This window comes from Zootoca vivipara, chromosome 16 (genome assembly GCF_965207765.1).
Source record: "Zootoca vivipara chromosome 16, rZooViv2.hap1.1, whole genome shotgun sequence".
Taxonomy (NCBI): Eukaryota; Metazoa; Chordata; class Lepidosauria; order Squamata; family Lacertidae; genus Zootoca; species Zootoca vivipara.
The window spans coordinates 27,982,121-28,000,852 of record NC_142599.1 but is presented as its reverse complement, the minus strand read 5'-3'; the positions used below and the strand labels follow the sequence as shown (position 1 = coordinate 28,000,852).

Sequence of the window (18,732 nt, the reverse complement as noted above, 5' to 3'; positions counted from 1 at the left end):
ATTTTAAAAAAGCATAAAAACTTTCTGTCCTCAGTTTCATCAGTATCACCAGTATTTTTAAAAAAATTATTAAATTGTGTTTTGCCCCTGATCTTCATTTTTCTGATAATTTAATTGTTATTGTTCCTGCTGCTTTTCATAGAATCATAGAGTTGGAAGAGACCATAAGGGCCATCCAGTCCAACCCCCTGCCAAACTTGTTGATTGTTTTTTACGTCTCTACACAGCTTTGAATGCTATTTTCATACAAAATTGTCATATAGTGTACTGGTTTTTGTTTTTAAAAAAGAAATGGCTCTATCTCGCCTGCTCCTCAACTCTGTCTTACCTGACACTGCCTGACACTGCCATCTTCTAACTATTTCATGGTACTGCACCACAGTAGCCACTTCCCGCCCACAGCCAATTTTAAACCAGACAGGCAGAAACCCAACAGATCCAGTTTTCTATGCCCAATGCTGTATGAAGACTGCAATACAGCAGGTCATTGCTGGGGCATTTTCTGCCTCTTGCCATCAAAGCAAAGCTAAATGCAAGCCTCATCTTAACAAAACCATCCTCCAATTTATAATCGGCCAAATAATCCCAGTTAACATGGGTGCACTTTGGTAATATGGTGCCTTGAGATCAAAATTTGCCCTCCCTCCCATTTATTATTTTCACATTAAGAGGTAAAGGGACCCCTGACCATTAGGTCCAGTTGTGACCGACTCTGGGGTTGCGGCGCTCATCTCGCTCTATTGGCTGAGGAAGCCGGCATACAGCTTCCAGGTCATGTGGCCAGCATGACAAAGCCGCTTCTGGCGAACCAGAGCAGCGCACGGAAACGCCATTTACCTTCCCGCTGTAGTGGTACCTATTTATCTACTTGCACTTTGACGTGCTTGCGAACTGCTAGGTTGGCAGGAGCTGGGACCGAGCAATGGGAGCTCACCCCGTTGCGGGGATTCGAACCGCCGACCTTCTGATCAGCAAGCCCTAGGCTCTGTGGTTTAACCCACAGCGCCACCCGTGTCCCTTCATTTTCATATTAAAGGTAAAGGGACCCCTGACCATTAGGTCCAGTCGTGACCGACTCTGGGGTTGCGCGCTCATCTCGCATTATTGGCCGAGGGAGCCGGCGTATAGCTTCCAGGTCATGTGGCCAGCATGACAAAGCCGCTTCTGGCAAACCAGAGCAGCACATGGAAACGCCGTTTACCTTCCCGCTGTAGCGGTTCCTATTTATCTACTTGCACTTTGACGTGCTTTCGAACTGCTAGGTGGGCAGGAGCTGGGACCGAGCAACGGGAGCTCACCCCGTCACAGGGATTCGAACCGCCGACCTTCTGATCAGCAAGCCCTAGGCTCAGTGATTTAACCAGAGCATAAATAACTCTAGCCAGAGGCAGATTTACAGCAGTGCGACCAGTGTCCCCACAATGGAGGCTGAGCCAAAGGGGGTGCCGCAGGATGTCGCAACTACCACAGAACGGAAGATGAGAGGCAGAGGGTGCACGTGCTGAATTTTGGCCATTGAAATTTCAAAGACCAAACTCTGTCCCTGCTCTGGCCTCTTGTGTGTGCTTCCGTAAGAAAGTCCAGGGCGGGCACGTCAGCCCAAGCTGGTGAAATGCAAGGCATATGGGGATCACTTAGCCATCAGCCACCCATGCAGGTGGATCTAGTTGCAAACCCATGCTGTCATCCTGATCTTTGATGTGGGGGGCAATCCTGCCCAGAACAGGCTGAGTTCCCAGTTTGTCAGAAGAGCTGCAGATGGAAAGTGCTTGCTTGGAAGAGGATGCTTCTTCCCACATGCACCACGAAGAGATCTGAGTCTGTGGGCTGGCATCCTCACCTTACAGAGCAGACCCTGAGGAGGAGTCCATCTGTCACTGCTTCTGGTGGAAAGAGCCTGGAGGCTGGGCAGGGAGTGCCATGAACGCCTTTGCATAGCTCCCCATGCCAGGAGCTGGCACCAGGCCTCTGAACACCCCCATTTTTTAAAAAAAGAATGGTCCAGTGCAGGCATCCCCAAACTGTGGCCCTCCAGATGTTTTGGCCTACAACTCCCATGATCCCTAGCTAACAGGACCATTGGTCAGGGATGATGGGAATTGTAGTCCAAAACATCTGGAGGGCCTGGTCCAGTGCATAGAGAAACATGAAGCCTGGACAGCTGGACTTGGTAGAGCGAACCCTGAATCCTCCCACTATGTGTTTGCCCTGAGTAGGGCTGGGCGATATCTGGTTTTCAACATTGCGATATATCACCAGCTAAATATTGCTTAATAATAATAATAATAATAATAATAATAATAATAATATTTTATTTACACCCTGCCCATCTGGCTGGGCAGGTTCCAACAGAAAAATAAAATAATCGATTAAACATTAAAAGCCTCCCTAAACAGGGCTGCCTTCAGATATAATAATAATAATAAATTTTTATTTATACTCCACTCTCCCCAGTGAGAACCGGGCTTAAGGCAGCTGACATCAATAAAATTACAATAAAACGTAAAAGAAAGAAAAACAATTGATTAAAATGCAGATTAAAATACAATTTAGATTTAATTTTTAAAAAATGCAGCCTCATTTTAAAATGGTCCAAATCAAAACCATAAGGGAGGAAAAAACATAGTGGTCAGACTAAGTCCAGCCCAAAGGCCAGGCGGAACAGCTCCGTCTTGCAGGCCCTGCGGAAAGATGTCAAATCCCGCAGGGCCCTGGTCTCCTGTGGGAGAGCGTTCTACCAAGTTGGGGCCAGTACTGAAAAGGCCCTGGCCCTAGTTGAGACCAATCTAGCCACCTTATGGTTTGGGATCTCCAAAAATTTGTTATTTGTGGACCTTAAGGTCCTCCACGGGGCATACCAGGAGAGGCGGTCCCGTAGATCACGTTGCCTGAAATAAGAACAGTGGTGTGCCGAGGCATTGACAGGCTTCATGTTTTTCCCCACATTGTGATTTTTGCATAGCACCCACCCACCATGATTTGTGACATATAGCCAGGTCAAAAATTATGAAACTGATATCACAATATGGACTTCAAATGGGTTTTGGATGATATATTGTTATATCACCGAGCCCTAGTCCTCAGCACCGTGGGGGAATTCAATGTTCTTGTTACAATGCAGGAGAACAGAACAAGGGGCGAGACCTTGGGGTTGTGATAGATAGATAGCTTTATGAAGATGCCAGCCTTGAGTGCGGTGGCCGTGAGAAAGGCAGTTTCCATGCAGGGGATCATTAGGAAAGGAATTGAAAATAAAATTCTGGGGATCATAATGCCCTTATACAAATCTATGGTTCAGCTGCGTTTGAAATACTTCGCACGGTCGCCTCACTTCAAAAAGGGAAATTGTAGTGTTGGAAAATGTTCAGAACCCAAACGATCAAAGGGATGCAGCAACTGCCCTATGACGAAAGGTTGCTGCGTTTGACACCTTTTGGTTTAGAGAAAAGGCAGTAACATGAAAGAGGTTTATAAAATTATGCTTGCTTCGTTTTTCCTGTCAAAACTATCTTAATTCATATGCAAATGAATGATAATTTCCCTGATGGATTGATTAAGCAGTCATGCGGTAATTCATATGATCAGCTGGGCAAGAGTTCCCTAAACAGGTGCCTGCAGCCGGAGAGGCTGAGCTGAGGCCCAGAAGGTCGATGTGCGCGCGCGCGTGTGTATTTATAGAGTACTATAGCCATTGCCAACCTGGCGCCCTTCAGAGGTTTCGTACCCCCACTAGCAGCACCCTGTTGGCGAAGAGCGGTCTACAGTTTTATGTTTTTTGTTTTGCTGAGGAGCAAGACCTCCCGGTGGCGCTCTGCACATGCCCAGAGGTGCCCGAGGCCGGGAGCGAGGGCGCCCCCTTGCCACGACTCTGGGAAACGTCGTCGTGAGGGAAGCGGCACCTCCTTCCTGCCCTCCCCAGAGGCCGCTTCTCCGTCCCGCCCCGAAGGCGGCGCCTTCTCCTCCTCCTCCTCCTCCTCCGCTGCCGTCCGGGCAGCTCTTGCTCCCGCTGCTGCTGCTGTTGCTGCTGCTGTTCCGCGCCGGCCCTGGCTCGGGCTCCGGCGGGCGGGCAGGGAGGGCGGGAGGATGAGCGGCGCCTTGCGCGACGTCTCCTTGCAGGACCCGCGCCGTCGTTACGAGCTGGTCCAGCGCATCGGCTCCGGCACCTACGGCGATGTCTACAAGGTGCGCCAGTCGGGGGAAGGGGGAGGGGGGGGAACCGGACGCCTGGGTTCCTTGGGAGGGAGAAAGCGCGCAGGGGTGTGGGGCCCCCGGGGGGAGGGGAGGCACCGGGACGCCTGGGTCGTTCTCCTCCTCTCCCTGAGGGGGAGACTCCACCCCCAGCGTCAGGGACTTCTGGCCCGGGTGGGGGCCGCGGGACCCGGACGCCTGGGTTCCTATTTGGGTGCCCCCCTCCAAACCCTCGAGAGCGGGGAGCCCTTTTAGGGGGAGACTCGGCGTGCGGGGTTGACTTGGGGGGTGGTGGTGGTGTCCGGTGTTCATGTCAGCTTCGTGGGTCGGAAGCCTGTAGGGTAGGATGTCAGCGAGGCGGGACGCCCCCCCCCTTTGGAGCTCCTGCTGCATCCCCACCACCATCCTCAACCCCTTTGGCCGTCGCGGGACGCTGGCCTGACCGGACTGCCACCCAGCTGATGGCCTTGGGGTCCCAGAGGACCAAGCGGGCTGCTATTGGCTGGCTGGGAGACTGGCACCCGCAAGACAGAGAGATCAAGCTGGGTGCTCTTGGAGTAGAAAGTGAGTCTACCTTCCAAGGATGCTGTCGCACGCTGGAGACACAGTCCCCTTCTAGATGCCGGATCTACCCAGTCGCCCCCCCAAGTCAGAGGACAGCAAGCCTTTTTCTGTCCTGGGATTTTTGGTGGCTCTTGCTGAGTGAGGCCCATCCAGGCCGGGGGTCTGTCCTCCTGCGTATTTTGCACAGCACCCTTCAGCCAGGAGAGCGGGAGCTGGGCGCCTCCTTCGACCTAGTAGAATATTTCTTCCGCTGCACATAATTGAGCGATGGGATTTCCCCCTATCGCCACTTCTGTGAGCTTTAAAAGGAAGGGACTTGGCCTAATCAGTGCTGATGGCAGAGGCACGTGCCTGGCACTAGCTGCTGCTCAGGATTGGTGCTGCCCTGGCAGGAGATGGCTTGCTTGTCCCACTTCCCAGAGGGAGTTGGGGTGCTGGATTTGAGGGTCTGATCCAGCACCTAGGCTTTTACTCCCTGCATATCATCTGACTGTAAGCATCTCTTTGGACTCTGTACTCCTCTCATTTATACAATGGTTATAATAATTCAGTTTTGTGTTGCAGTATAAATTGCTTTGGCGTTGGGGGGGCACCCAAGTTGGTCTAGGGGAAATGTTACGCCTTCAGGTTAGTGGCTGTGTTGCAGCTGGCAGAGATTTGCTGCCTTCAATGGTGGCATCGGGGCGTTCGCATGTCCAGCAATCCAGAGGAGACTTGAGAGGCCTGCTTAAAACTGGACTGCTCATGGGAAGAAACCTTGCCAATAAGCTCCTGCAGGTTGCTAGTCCTCAAACCCGTTAGCTCTCATACTTTCCTGTATAATTCCTATTAGTTATTTGAGAGAGGGGTATATATAAAATAAAAATCAGATCGTGTACAGTTTCTTTGCATAGCATCGTGGAAGAGGTTCTTGGACACTGGAGTAATCTGGCCAGCTTCTCTTGTTGTGCGGAAATCGGCTGACAGCCACTGCAAGGAGGACGGTGGGCTTCACTTCTGAGCTCCTGTGGTTGTTGGACTTCCATCACCCCAGCTTGTTGGGCATGCAGGCTGATGGGAGTTGTAGTCCATAAAACATCTAGGGGGCATCACGTTGACTTGCCCCTGTTTTGGCAGCCCTAGCAGTCATAACAAAAATATTCTTTGGTGATGAGTCGGCTGCTGTTTTTAATGGCTGGTTGTTTTAGCTGTTGTTTATCTTGTTGCAAAGTTGGCCGTTGGTTTGCCTTTTGGTGTGCGTCATGCTGATTTTATATGAAGCTGCCTTCTGTGCATTTGCAAAATAGTGAGTGGGGTGATTATCAGTAGTATTAACAAAAATTATCAGGACGTTGGGATGCCTCCTTCAAGCTCCTCACAGGTATTTGGGACAAGCAGGCCCTGACTGACCTGGTGGCCTCCAGCTGTTTTGGACTACAACTCCCATCCCTGCTTGCTGGGGCTGATGGGGGTATAACTCCAAAACATCTGGAGGGGTGCCAGTTGGGTGAGGGCTGCCTTCCCCCCTCTCCCCACATGATGCCCTTCTTGTCCAGACATCCCATGGGATAATGTTGTGCTCCCTTAATGGAGGTGGTGAGGGAGCCACAGAGGTCATCTAGCTCAACCCCTTGCTGAGTGGCAGCGTCATTTGCTCACCTACTTACCCTTCCATGGCAAACAAGTCAGATTGACCAGGTGGCAGCTGTAGAAAAGGGTTTGTGGGACCAGACAGCTGTGGGTTACCACATTCTAAACTCTGCAGAAATGCTTCCTCCCCCCCTTTGATATGTATTGATGTGCCTATTATTATTATCATTGTTATTAAATTTGCATACTGCCCTATACCCGTAGATCTCGGGGAGGTTCACAACATGAAATTACAATATAAAAAAGATAGAATACATAATAAAAATAAGAATAAAGACAGCCCAATAATCCCCTCTTCCATTTTAAAAGGGCATTGGATGTCAATCAGCCAAAGGCCTGGTTGAAGAGGAATGTTTTCTCCTGGCGCCTGAAGGTGTACAATGAAGGTGCCAGGCGAACCTCCCTGGGGAGAGCATTCCACAAACGGGGAGCCACTGCAGAAAAGGCCCGTTCTCGTGTTGCCACCCTCCAAACTGCTTGTGAAGGAGGCACATGAAAAGGGCCTCAGAGGATGATCTCAGGGTCCGGGTAGGTTCACGTGGAGAGAGGCAGTACTTGAGGTATTGCTCTAGAGAGCTCCAGCCAGGACAGTATACAGGATTCCCCTGCTCCCTTCTTTTAATTTCCACGGCCGCCTTGTAAGGTAGGTCAGGATGAAAGATAGTGAGCATCACGGCTGAGTGGGGACCTGAACCAGGACCTGTAGGAACCATACAATCGTAGTGTTGGAAGAGGGACCCAAGGGTCATCTAGTCCAACCCCCTGCAATGCAGGAATCTAAGACGGTGCCACACTGGCTGTCATCCTACCTCAAACTCGGTTACCTTGGGCTGCAAGGGAGGGGGATGCCCGACCCTGAATGGGCCTGAGCCATTGTCCAAGGTTTGGTATTTCTGGTAGCCTTCCTCAGAAGCTGCTGTGGGTGGGCGGTGGGGTGTCCTTCCATTCCTGTAGGCCCGCAGGAGCCTGGAGAGAAGCAGCCCTCCTGCTACACTGCCCCTCCCACCAAATTCAAGCCTTGTCTTGATCCAGCAGCCTGCCTTGCGCCCTGGAGTCAGGCACGTTGTTCAGAATCTGACCCCAGCATGGCATTTCCTGAGATTCTTGAGGCCAGAATAGGTTCCAGCTGGGAGCCAGGACTTCTCGGCTCTGTTTACAGCTCGGAGGTGGGTTGTGGGAACAAGCTAGGAGCCCTGGTGGGGATTCCTGAGCCCCATCCTCAACTCCAGTGCAACAAGGGTCCTCTAAATGATGTCCTGGAGAGATGGAAAGAAGGGTTGGAGTGGGCAGATTAGGAGAGGGAGAAGTAACTCCTTCTAGGGTGCTTGCCTCTTCATAAAAGTGGCCCCAGTTGCGGTGATCCTTGGTGGCGAAGGCACTCTGCGCATGCACAGAGGATGCCGCGACTCTTCGTCTTTGTGTTCCGGGGCTGAGTTCAGATGCGGCCTCAGTGGTTCACGAGGGCAAAGCTGGCTAGCCCAGCCACCTCTGGCAGAGGATGCCAAGTTACACCCCAGCAATGTCCCCTGCCTTGTCTCACCTCTCTCTGTCAAGACCAGGCTGGCTTCTCTCTCAGTGGTAGCTTTGTTTCAAAACTAAACAGACTAGGCAGAGGATGTGGAAATCCCAAGGAGCCTTTTAAGATCACGAGGGTCCCTTTAGAAACATGGCTTCCCGCCTCTCTTCCCGATGGCTGGTGGCTTTTTTTTTTGCCACCTGTTTTGTGAGGAGGAAGCCGCCTTTGTCCAAGAGAGAGGGGGTCACCCTGTCTCTTTCCTCCCTGGCTTGTCACGAGGATTTTTTTGACGTGCACCACTCCCTTTCTGCTAGGGGAGCTCAGCTCGGCCAGGATGGCAGGAAGTTGCCTCACTGCCAAGCAGGATGATTAAAAGGACTGAGCTCCTTCTCAAAAAGAAGGCTCTGGTGGGCATGCTCTTCTTGCGCTTTGACCTCCAGCCCTTGACTCCTTAAATGGCTGTGGTTATTCAGTGCCAAGACACATGCACTCTGCACATGGTCAGGAACCAGTTGGGCCTTGCTAGGAGTCTCAATAGAATTCTGTAATTATTCTAGCAGGGGCTTAAAAAGCTGATATTGTAACTATTAAAGGAACCTTGTAAAAATATACGGACTGCTTATATCTTCTGCAAATCGAAAGATCATTCCGAGTGGCAGAAACAAGAGATGGGACCTTCCATACAGGTGTCATCCCGGCCTACTTTGTTTTGCTCCCACCAGCAAAGGTATCCTTAAAAGGTTTATAGCCCTCTTGGTGTGATCCTGTTCTAGTTAATTACGGAGTGTGGCTGGGGAATTGTTTTGGGGTGCTGTTTTCAATGGTGATCCTTCTTGGAACACACTATTATATTTTATTATTGTTTTACGCACGCAGATCTCCAACCCGCCCTCACTGTTTGGCGTCATGACCGTGACATTGGGAATTTGGAAAACTGGGGTGGGCGGGGGGGGGGGTTTGAGGATTTCCTGTGAATTCTGCGTGGAAGAACAAAGCTGTTTGCAGGGTGGGGTGTCCCGCTTGTTCACACCAGGAGGTGCACTAGTTGTGACATGCTTGTGTGTCAGGCCACTAACTAGTGCAGCAGTTGGCGGGTGGCTCAGGAATTGCCTGTGGCTGTGGGCAAAGGCAGGTTCAGACCCTCCTTGGCAAATGGGGCTTTTTGACTGATTATCCCCCCTCCTTGCCCCCTGCAGGCCCGTGACACGGAGACTGGGGAACTGGCAGCCATCAAGATAGTGAAGCTTGATCCAGGTAAGCTGGGGTGGCTGCTTCTTCAATGGGGTGGACTTCACAAGTCCTCTTTCAGAACTAGTTGGATGGTTTGGGAAATGTGCTGGGTCAGAGGCAAGACTTACAGAAAAAAATGGGGTTGGCTTTTAAGCGCCACTCTCTGTCAGGAGTCTCTGTGTCCCCTGAGTCCATTATTGGTCACAGAAGAATGGATGGAGGCAGGATGCAATTTTCCTGTTGCAACAGAAGTCCCTCCCTGTTTTGTTAGGAGGTGACGCCCCAGAACAAAGGTGTGCGATAACCTTTGAAGACTTTAGAAATTGCCCAGCCCCTTAACCAAGGACCACCCAAAAACATCATACAGGTGTCACAGGAAGAGGTGGTCTACAACAGAAATTTGGGATGTGTGGCATGTCTCCCGTCTGGCAAGATACCTGTTAATGTTTTACCCCAGCCCACAAATACAAATACAGGTACAATATCCAAATTAACATATAACATTTAAAAACAATTTAAAACAACTCCACCCACCAGGTAAAGCAAGTACAAGAACCATTAAACACATCCAGCCGTACGTCTAATTGTGTAACAGCAGGTTGCTTATTAAAAGAGACATTTAATATACCTGCTATTTTTTTAACAAGTGTTACAATTACACCTTAACATGCTTTTATTCATTTATTTTTAAATCGGACGTTACCTACCTGTAATGTCTGGAAACAGAGGTCCTGGTAGCCAGCTCCCCAGGTGTGTCACACACTCCATGTGGATTTTTAGAACACTTTGGTATTTGAAACTGTCGGATAAAGGGCGGTAGTGACAGAGAGGCCTTTTTGGAGCAAAGGAAACGGTTTGTCCTGCTTCCTCTCCTCAGGGGACGACATCGGATCCATCCAGCAGGAGATCACCACGCTCCGGGATTGCCGCCACCCCAACGTGGTGGCCTATTTTGGCAGCTACCTCAGGTGAGAGGCTCGGACCCTTTGGGAAAAGGAGTGGAGCCAGGAGGGCAGGGCGGTTGGGGTGTAGTGATATGGTTGCAAAAGCGTAGTCAGAATTGTGGGGTGGCAGGTTTGATGCTTGACACTTGGTCCCTGGTATTCAGACTTGGTGGGATGGACTTGCCGTCTCTCCAAATGGAGAATGCACCGGTGGAGGGCTTTATTTTCCTATCTAGGGCTGTCAGAGGCAGAAAAATCAGCCACGTATTTGATAGGATACTACCTGGCCCTGCCACGCGTTGCTGTGTCTCATCCCTGTGATTTCCCCCACCCTGTGCCGATGAAATTAAGCAGAAGGAGGCATCTTGGGCCCTCAGAGTGTAGAAATTGAACTTATCCAGAATTCCTTGCCCAAAGAGAAATATTTCAGGCCTCGTGGATAGAATTAGCTGGCTCTGTGGTGACGTTTCCTTTCTGTGTGTGTCTTGGGAATGGATGTTTATGGGGTCTAAGTGGGATATTCCTGGGGAGCCCTTCAGGAGATCAGTTTGCTTGTTGCCTCAGGGCAAGATATTCCTTTGGGCTGCCCCTTCAAAGGGTGGCAGGTGGGAGAAAGAGGGGCTGCTTTGGGAGCTGGGGAAGGGCCACTCCCACAAGCTTCTTTCTTCTCCCTTTAGGAATGAGCGCCTGTGGATCTGTATGGAATACTGTGGAGGGGGATCCCTTCAGGAGATCTACCACAGTGAGTTGCTACCTGCTTTGCTCCATGGTCCTCCTCTGAACTGGAGATGCCAGCAAGGCTTAAACTCGGGACCTTCTGCATGCAGAGCAGATTTCTTGCTGCTCCCAGTCTTGCATTGCCTTGCAGAACGGGAGATGGACTGAAGGAAGGAAGGACACTGGCGAGGCACATGGACCGGGCATTTTGTCTTTCTCTATCTTTCTTTTCCACACCCTTTGTCTTTCCATGCCCTTCCCTTTGGATTCTCCCGCTCCCCCAACTTTTATTGTGTTCTTTGAAAGAGAGAGAGTTGAGCACCAACCCCAGGGTCTAAGAGAAGGGTCCTTGCTCAGTGACTGAGCACCAGCTTTGCTCGCAAAATGCCCCAGGATAAATCCCCAGCAGCATCTCCAGGGAGGGCTGGCAAATCAGCTCAGGCTCAACCAGTCTGTAGCCCCCGGAATGGAGAAACTGCCCATCTGTGTGGGCTGTACATCAACCGCTCCCTCTCCCGAATTGCGCCCCTCCCTGGCCATGCCCCCTTGCCCCCCTCAGCCCTCTGCACCTTCCTGGGTGGCTTTGGAGGCAGGGGCGTATGTGCATGTGGCCCCTGGAAGGCTGCTTAGGAGGGAATGTGGCCCTCAGGTTGAAAAAGGCTCCCTGCGCCTGGTGTGGACAGTGGTGTGGATATTGTGCTCACAGTGTGGGTGTATTCCTGGAGCTTCACTGCTGGGAAAAATGGGTTGCATCCAGCACAGTTCTACTCAGAGCAGACGTGTTGAAACGGACGGACCCAAGTTGGTCATTCATTCCAACAGATCGAATCTGAGCAGAGCTGACGTTGGATCCAGCCCATTGTTTTTGCACAACTCTCTCGCTGGGCATGAGGACCCAAGTCGACCAGAGGCCAGGGTGTCCCTCTGCACTCCCCTTCTTTCATTTTCCTTGCTTTCCCCCCTCCCCCAAAAACCCTGTGTCTTCACCAGAGTGCATGGGGAGGTTTAACTCTTTCCTCCCCTGCTCCTCTCCCCCTGATAAAAATCAGCCCCCTTGCCATGAGGTCCAGAAGGAGAACTCCTGGAGGTGTTGTTGCCTGCATTAGGTTCCAGTTTGTCCCTCGGAAACCAGTTTCTGCTCCCCTTCACCCCTGCTTTCTATTCTGCCTGCCTTTGTTGTCGCCGTAGACATGAGGAGAGAACACACACACACCCCTTGACAAAATAGGAACCCATCCTGCCGCCGGTCTGTCGTAATCGGTACTTTGCTTCTGGTGGGTTTTACTTCCCCTTTTGGCTCCCTGCAGTTGGTTTACTTACAAGGTGGGAGAGGAGCCTCTGCTCAGCCTCCCGTCTCCATGCCCAGCAGAATTTTTCAGAGATGGCATAAAGTGTGGAAAGAAGCACAACGGCTCTGCCAGGCCTTCCAGGGAGGTTTGGCCTGGGGAGATTCTGAGAGGAAGTGGGGCCTAGGAAAACAATTAACGTGGTGGGGGGGAATAGATGAACAGACAGACACAATAGTACCTGCTTCCTCCCCTCTCGGAGGAGAGCACTGTGGACTGTTTATTTCGCGGGGTTTGGCAGCTGGCATTCTTACCTTTCATCCTGCAAGAGTTTAAACCGAAGACGCCACCCCCACCCCCATGCACTCTGGGGCCCAACCACTAACCAGATCCCTCCCAGGTCCTGAAGGCAAGAGAGTGGTGAGCTCTGCAGGGCCGTCGCCTGAGGTGGCTCATGAAAGGAAGCCAAGCCACGTGTTGCAGAGGCAGACGCCCAAGCAGGCAAGGCCATAAGCCCATCTCTCCTAAGCAGGGCTGTGTGTTGAGGAGCACCCCTGCACCCCCCCCTCATTCAGCCATTTCCCTCATTCCCAGACACAATTCTCTCTCCTAGCTTTAAATTTCACCTTAATAAGCAAAGCCCGCCTGCAGAGTTTTGCTCGGGGAAACCCAATTGCCAAGTCTACATAGGCAAAAACCTGCTTTTATTAGCGTTGGGGTGGCAGGCGGCACGAGATGCAACTGACTCACCTTTTCTGCTTCTCGCCTCCAGCCACTGGTCCGCTCTCGGAGAAGCAGATTGCCTACGTCTGCCGGGAGACCCTCCAGGTGAGTGGGTGGGTGGGGCTGAGCTCGCAGCACAAACCCTGTTCAGGCCCGTGCCAGGTGGGTGTGGGCAGCCTGATTTCTTTTTATCCAGTGCCAACAAAAGCCAGAGTGCGCAGGTGTGTGCGTGTGTGTGTGTGTGTGTGTGTGTGTGTGAAGTGTCAGGGTGCCCCGTGTCTGCACCTGGGGCAGGAGTCAGCCTCTGCCTGGTTATTCCGTCTCCCCTCCCAGCTCAGGTGTGGTTGCAAAAATGTAGGGTTGTCAAGAGAGGCTCCTTCAGAGCTTAATTGGAATGCGGTGCTAGGTTTGGATCTGCAGCATAAGAAACACGCATGGTGTAAGAGGTCCCGTGAGCATGTACGGAGTATTTGTGTGTGTGTGTCCCCCATTTCTTCACTGTGTACACCACAACTGGATTTTTGGTAATCCAGGATTAGGAAGACGCTTTCTAGGAAGGACCCCCCTCAAAGGCTTTCCACTGCTCTTTATCCAAACCAAGCCCCATGGCTTCTCACCTCATTTCCCTCCTGCTCTGTGACTCTGGGGCATAAGCCAGGGGTCAGCAAACTTTTTCAGCAGGGGGCCGGTCCACTGTCCCTCAGACCTTGTGGGGGGCCAGACTATATTTTGAAAAAAATATGAACGAATTCCTATGCCCCACAAATAACCCAGAGGTGTATTTTAAATAAAAGGACACATTCTGCTCATGTAAAAACATGCTGATTCCCGGACCGTCCGCGGGCCGGATTTAGAAGGTGATTGGGCCGCATCCGGCCCCCGGGCCTTAGTTTGGGGACCCTGATACAGACGGACGCTCCACACCTTTGAGGGGAAGTCCCATTTTCCCCTTGGCTGCTCTGTTCTTTTCCTGCCTTCCTGCAGCTGAGAGAAACTGTTACAAAGGCAGGGAGTGGAATGTAGGTCACTAGCTGTGTGTGTGTGTGTGTGTGTGTGTGTGTGTGTGTGTGTGGACTGAATCTCTGCAACGAAAGGCTGCAATGTCTGGGGAGTTTTTAGTTTGGAAGAAAGAAGATTGGTGCAAAACACACAACTGAGATTTACCAAATTACGCGTGTACCCGCCAACACTAATCCGATGAAAATAGGGAGGTCCTATACCGTAATGATATGAATTTTATTATTTATACCCCACCCATCTGACTGGGTTGCCCCAGCCATTTTGGGCAGTTTCCAACACACACACACACACACACACACACATATATATATAAACATAACAAAACATTTAAAAAACCTTCCCTATACAGGGCTGCCTTCAGATTTCCTCTAAAGCTTGCATCATTACTTATCTCCTTGGCTCAGGGACTCCATACCCTCCAACATTTCTCCCGGTGAAAATAAGGGCATCCTAAGGAAAAGTGGGATATTCAGGGATCAAATCAGAAATCAGAGTGCTTCTGTAAATCTGGGACTGTCCCTGGGAAATAGGGACATTTGCAGGGTCTGGCACGGTGCAGGGGTGGACTTTGGTACCCCCAAATGGAACTCCTCCATTAGGGAGGGATCTTCTCAATTTGGCACCCCTGGGCTCAGCACCCTGTGCAGGGGAACTACCCATACCGCCCTAAATCCTCCACTGAATGGTGTGAAGGTGGATAGAGATAAGTCCCCCCCCTCCTTCTCTCCTAACGTGAGAACCCAGCTTCCTCCAGTAGGCGGGGTACCGTCTCCCCACCCAGTGTAAGTCTGTGCTCGCAACTTGTGCCTTGGCTAACAACAACACTTAGATCCTGCTTCGTCTGCAGCACAGCCAGGCCTGGCTTGATGCTTCTCTTTGCTGCCTCTTTTCAGGGCCTTCACCACCTACACACCAAAGGGAAGATGCACAGGGACATAAAGGTATGATTTCCCTGCAGAATCCAGGGAAATCCTGGATTTCCTGGGCTCAGTCGCCCTTTGAGGTTGCTTTCGTCAGCCTCGGAGGAGGAAGGCAAGGGGTGGGTGGGAAGGGAGGGGAGCAGACTCTCTCCCCACCCCCCACCCCATTCTGCTTGGGCAACAATAGCTGCATTTCTCTCCCCTTTTTTTCCAGGGGGCCAACATCCTGCTTACAGCCAACGGAGACGTGAAACTCGGTCAGTTCCTCTTCTCGTCTTGCTTTCTTGTGGCAAGCCTTTCCTACTTCCAGCTGCCACTCCCAAAATCTTCCTCTAAATATCTTCATTTGCGGGTTTCCCTCCCCCTTCCCTAGACCATCCATAGTGACCATGCCTTGACTGGGGGTGTCCCAGGTTGCTGAACTTAGTGGGGACCTCCAGATTGGGGACTGCAGGGGCGGCTTTGGTCTACCTGTTCACATCCCTCTGGCTTTGCTCCAGATCGATTTACCTTATTTTTCGGTGTATAAGACGCCCCCTCCCATGTATAAGACGCCCCCTACTTTTAGGGAGCCCAAATTTAGAAAATGGGCATATGCACTATCTGTGTATAAGATGCCCCCAGATCTTTAACCTTATTTTAAAGTAAGAAAACTTAGTCTTATATACGGAAAAGTACGATACTGTATTTATTTAAAACAGGGACTCTGGTTGTATCTCGCCGTCTTTTCTAGGGGTGTGGCGGTGGCTCAGGAGCAGAGCTGGGGAGTTGCATGCCAGCTTCAAACCCCCCCCCCCCCAGTTTGGCATTTCTTAATATTGTATTTTATTTGTTTGGTTTTTGTGAGATACCTGGAGAACGTAGGCTGCATGTAGGCCATAAATCAATACAGTGAGTGGTACCTCTACTTACGAATAACTCTACTTACGAATGTTTCTACTTACGAACAGAGCTCCGTCCGCCATCTTGGATGCGGTTTAGATAGGATTTTTTCTACTTACGAATTTTTAGATAGGGTTGCTTCGACTTACGAATTTTTTTCTCCCAATGCATTCCTATGAGATTCGACTTACATTTTTTTTCGACTTACAAATGTGCGTTTGGAAAGCATTAAATTCGTAAGTAGAGGTACCACTGTAAATGAAAATATTCTGGGTGGGTTGAGAGGTGTGGGCCTAGGGATATTTGAAGGGTTTTATTGGGGGAGGGTTGTAGGGCCTGGCCCACAACCCTCCTCCTGTGGAGCCTGGATTGCTCTGGCCCACCACCTGAGCAAGGAACGTTTGCCCTTCTCCTCTCTCAAACCACCTCCTTCCTTCCCACAGCGGATTTTGGGGTCTCTGCAGAGCTGACGGCGTCTGTGGCGAAGCGGAACTCCTTCATTGGGACCCCCTATTGGTAATGTTGGTGGGGGGGGGCACTCTGTTCCTTCCTCTGCCCCCTCTCTGTCTGGAGGGTGAGCTGTGGGGGCCATGAAGCCCCTAGTTTGAACCTCAATTCAGCCACAAACGTACCCAGTGGCCTTGAACACTCTCTGCCTCGGTCCTTCGGCCTGCAGGATGGGATGGTGGTTCTGACCACCCCTGCAGGGTTGGTGTATGTGAAGCACCTTCGTAGCCTTGGCTGACGGAGGGGAGGTGTTGCTCAGTGGGCAGAGCTCTCCTCACAGGTCGGCAGTTGCAGGGAGGACCAGGCCGCAGCAGGCGATGGGGAAGACAGGCCCTTCTCTTCCTGGAGAGCCACAGCTTCAGGTCCATGCAGGCCACCTTTTCCCAGAGTGGCTGTTTGGCTCAGCTCTGCCCCTTCTCGTCCTCCCAGGATGGCGCCAGAGGTGGCTGCGGTGGAGAAGAAAGGAGGCTACAACCACCTGTGCGATATCTGGGCCCTCGGCATCACGGCCATTGAGCTGGCGGAGCTGCAGCCGCCCCTCTTCGACCTGCACCCCATGAGGTGAGCTCAAAAGTTAAGCCTCAGTTGAATGTGTGTAAATGTTGCTTGTATTTACTGAAATCATTCTATATGGCCCTATCATAAAATATCAGGGTAGCGCACAACAATAAGAGCCTTTCAACAGTGGAACGGACTCCCTTGGAAAGTGGTGGACTCACCTTCCCTGGAGGTTTTTAAACAGAGGTTGGATGGCCACCTGTCAGGGATTATTTAGCTGTTATCCTTGCATGCCACAGGGTTGGACTAAATGACCCTTGGAGGACCCTTCCGACTGTACAGTATTGTGTTCCTGTGAATATATATACAGTTGTACCTTGGACGTTGAACGGAATCCGTTCCGGAAGTCCATTGACTTCCAAAGTGGTCGAAAACCAAGGTGCGGCTTCCGATTGGCTACAGGAAGCTCCTGCAGCCAATCAGAAGCTTTGGAACCCGTGTCAGACATTCGGGTTCCAAAGAATGTTCGCAAACCGGAACACTCACTTCCAGGTTTGCGGCGTCCGGGAACCAAAACGTTCGACTCGCAAGGCGTTAAACATCCGAGGTACAACTGTACAATGAAATAGAGATCACCGTTACAATCGCAAAAGGATATTTAAAATGGCTAGCCCATGAGCTGCAGAGGTATTCAGGAAAATGTATTCAGGAGACTCCCGGAAGTCAAAAGCGAGAGGGTGCCCACCGCATCTCTGCTCGAAGATCATTCCATAACGCAGCACTAAAAGCCCTTCTCCCAGTGAGGACCGGCTGAGGCTCTGGCTAGCAGTGCACCTCTGGATGATCTCAGTGATGGAGCTGGGATGCAGGGGGTCAGGTGGTCCTTACGGTATCCTGGCCCCAAGTTGCTCAGGGCTTTGTTACATCAAAAGAAGAGCCTTGAGCCTCACCTGGCTGCAACAGGAGCAGCCAATGCAGGGGTTTTAGTAGAGGTGTCCCATGCTACCAAGCCGTCTGCCCCCATCAGCAGTTTAGCTTTTGGACAGGCCTCAAGGTTCCCAGGGCATGGTCTTCATCAGCCAAGTTATCCTAACCCCGATCCAACTGCCTGCCTCTCTCCCTGGCATCCAGCCTGCTGCCAGAGGAACGGATGGCACGTTGGTGTTGACGAGAATCTGGCACCGCCATCTGTTCACGAGGGCCCTTTTCCTCAGCCGCTGCTCGTATCCTGCCTTTAACACTGTCAAGGAGAAGCAGAATCTGCAGATCAACCCACTGTTGATGCTGTTTTCAGGAAAGCATGTGTACAAGTAAATTCCTTGAAGTATTCCTTTCTTTTTTTTAAAAAAAGGTGGGTGCAAAAACGATTACCCTTGCAGGAAACACTGCAAGAATTGTAGAGTTGGAAGGGACCCTGAGGGTCATCTGTTCCAACCCTCTGCAATGCAGGAATCTCAGATAGATTATGCATGACAGGTGGCCACCCAACCTCTGCTTAGAAACCTCTAAGGAAGGAGAGAGTCCACCTCCTCTCGGGGGAGTCCATTCCACTGTCAAATAGCTCTTACTGTCAGAAAGTTATTCCTGATGTTGAGTCGGAATCTCCTTTCTTCTAACTTGAATCCATTGGGGTCCTAGCATCCGGAGCAGGAGGAAAACAAGCTTGCTCCATGTGAAGATGGCAATCATATCTCCTCTGAGAATCCTTTAAACATACCCACTTCCCTCGGCCATTCCTCAGTCTTAAGGCTTGGTTTCCAGACCTTTTATCATCTTGGTTGCCATCCTCTGCACATGTTCCAGCTTGTTTATTTATAGAGATGAAATGGGTGGAAATAGCATAAAAATAGCAAAGGAAAGAATTAGGTACCCGGCTGGTTGCCTTCGGCTGCAGAGGGGATTGCAACCAGTGACTTGAGTCCTTTTCCTGGCCGTCCAAGAGGGTGGTGGCTCTACATAGCTTTGGGGCCCCCCACCCATCTGAAGCAGCTTTAGGCAAGTGTGGGAAGGGAAAGGGGAGCTGCCCTCCCCATCTCCTGTGAGGTCCCAGCCTCGGTCACAACCAGGGGAGTACCCAGGATCAAAACGGGGGGGGGAGAGAGAGGGAA

General features: G+C 51.2%; 1 protein-coding gene across 1 annotated transcript in view; it reads left to right on the top strand.

Moving 5' to 3' along the window:
* The first annotated feature begins 3,955 nt into the window (after positions 1-3,955).
* MAP4K2 (mitogen-activated protein kinase kinase kinase kinase 2) overlaps positions 3,956-18,732 on the top strand; it is a 35,871-nt gene continuing 21,094 nt past the window's right edge. The window contains exons 1-9 of the mRNA XM_035098275.3: positions 3,956-4,182; positions 9,094-9,151; positions 10,005-10,095; positions 10,749-10,813; positions 12,847-12,902; positions 14,711-14,758; positions 14,952-14,994; positions 16,063-16,135; positions 16,556-16,687. Of these exons, the coding sequence (XP_034954166.3) occupies positions 4,084-4,182; positions 9,094-9,151; positions 10,005-10,095; positions 10,749-10,813; positions 12,847-12,902; positions 14,711-14,758; positions 14,952-14,994; positions 16,063-16,135; positions 16,556-16,687 (665 nt within the window). The 5' untranslated portion in view covers positions 3,956-4,083. The remainder of the gene's footprint in view (positions 4,183-9,093; positions 9,152-10,004; positions 10,096-10,748; positions 10,814-12,846; positions 12,903-14,710; positions 14,759-14,951; positions 14,995-16,062; positions 16,136-16,555; positions 16,688-18,732) is intronic.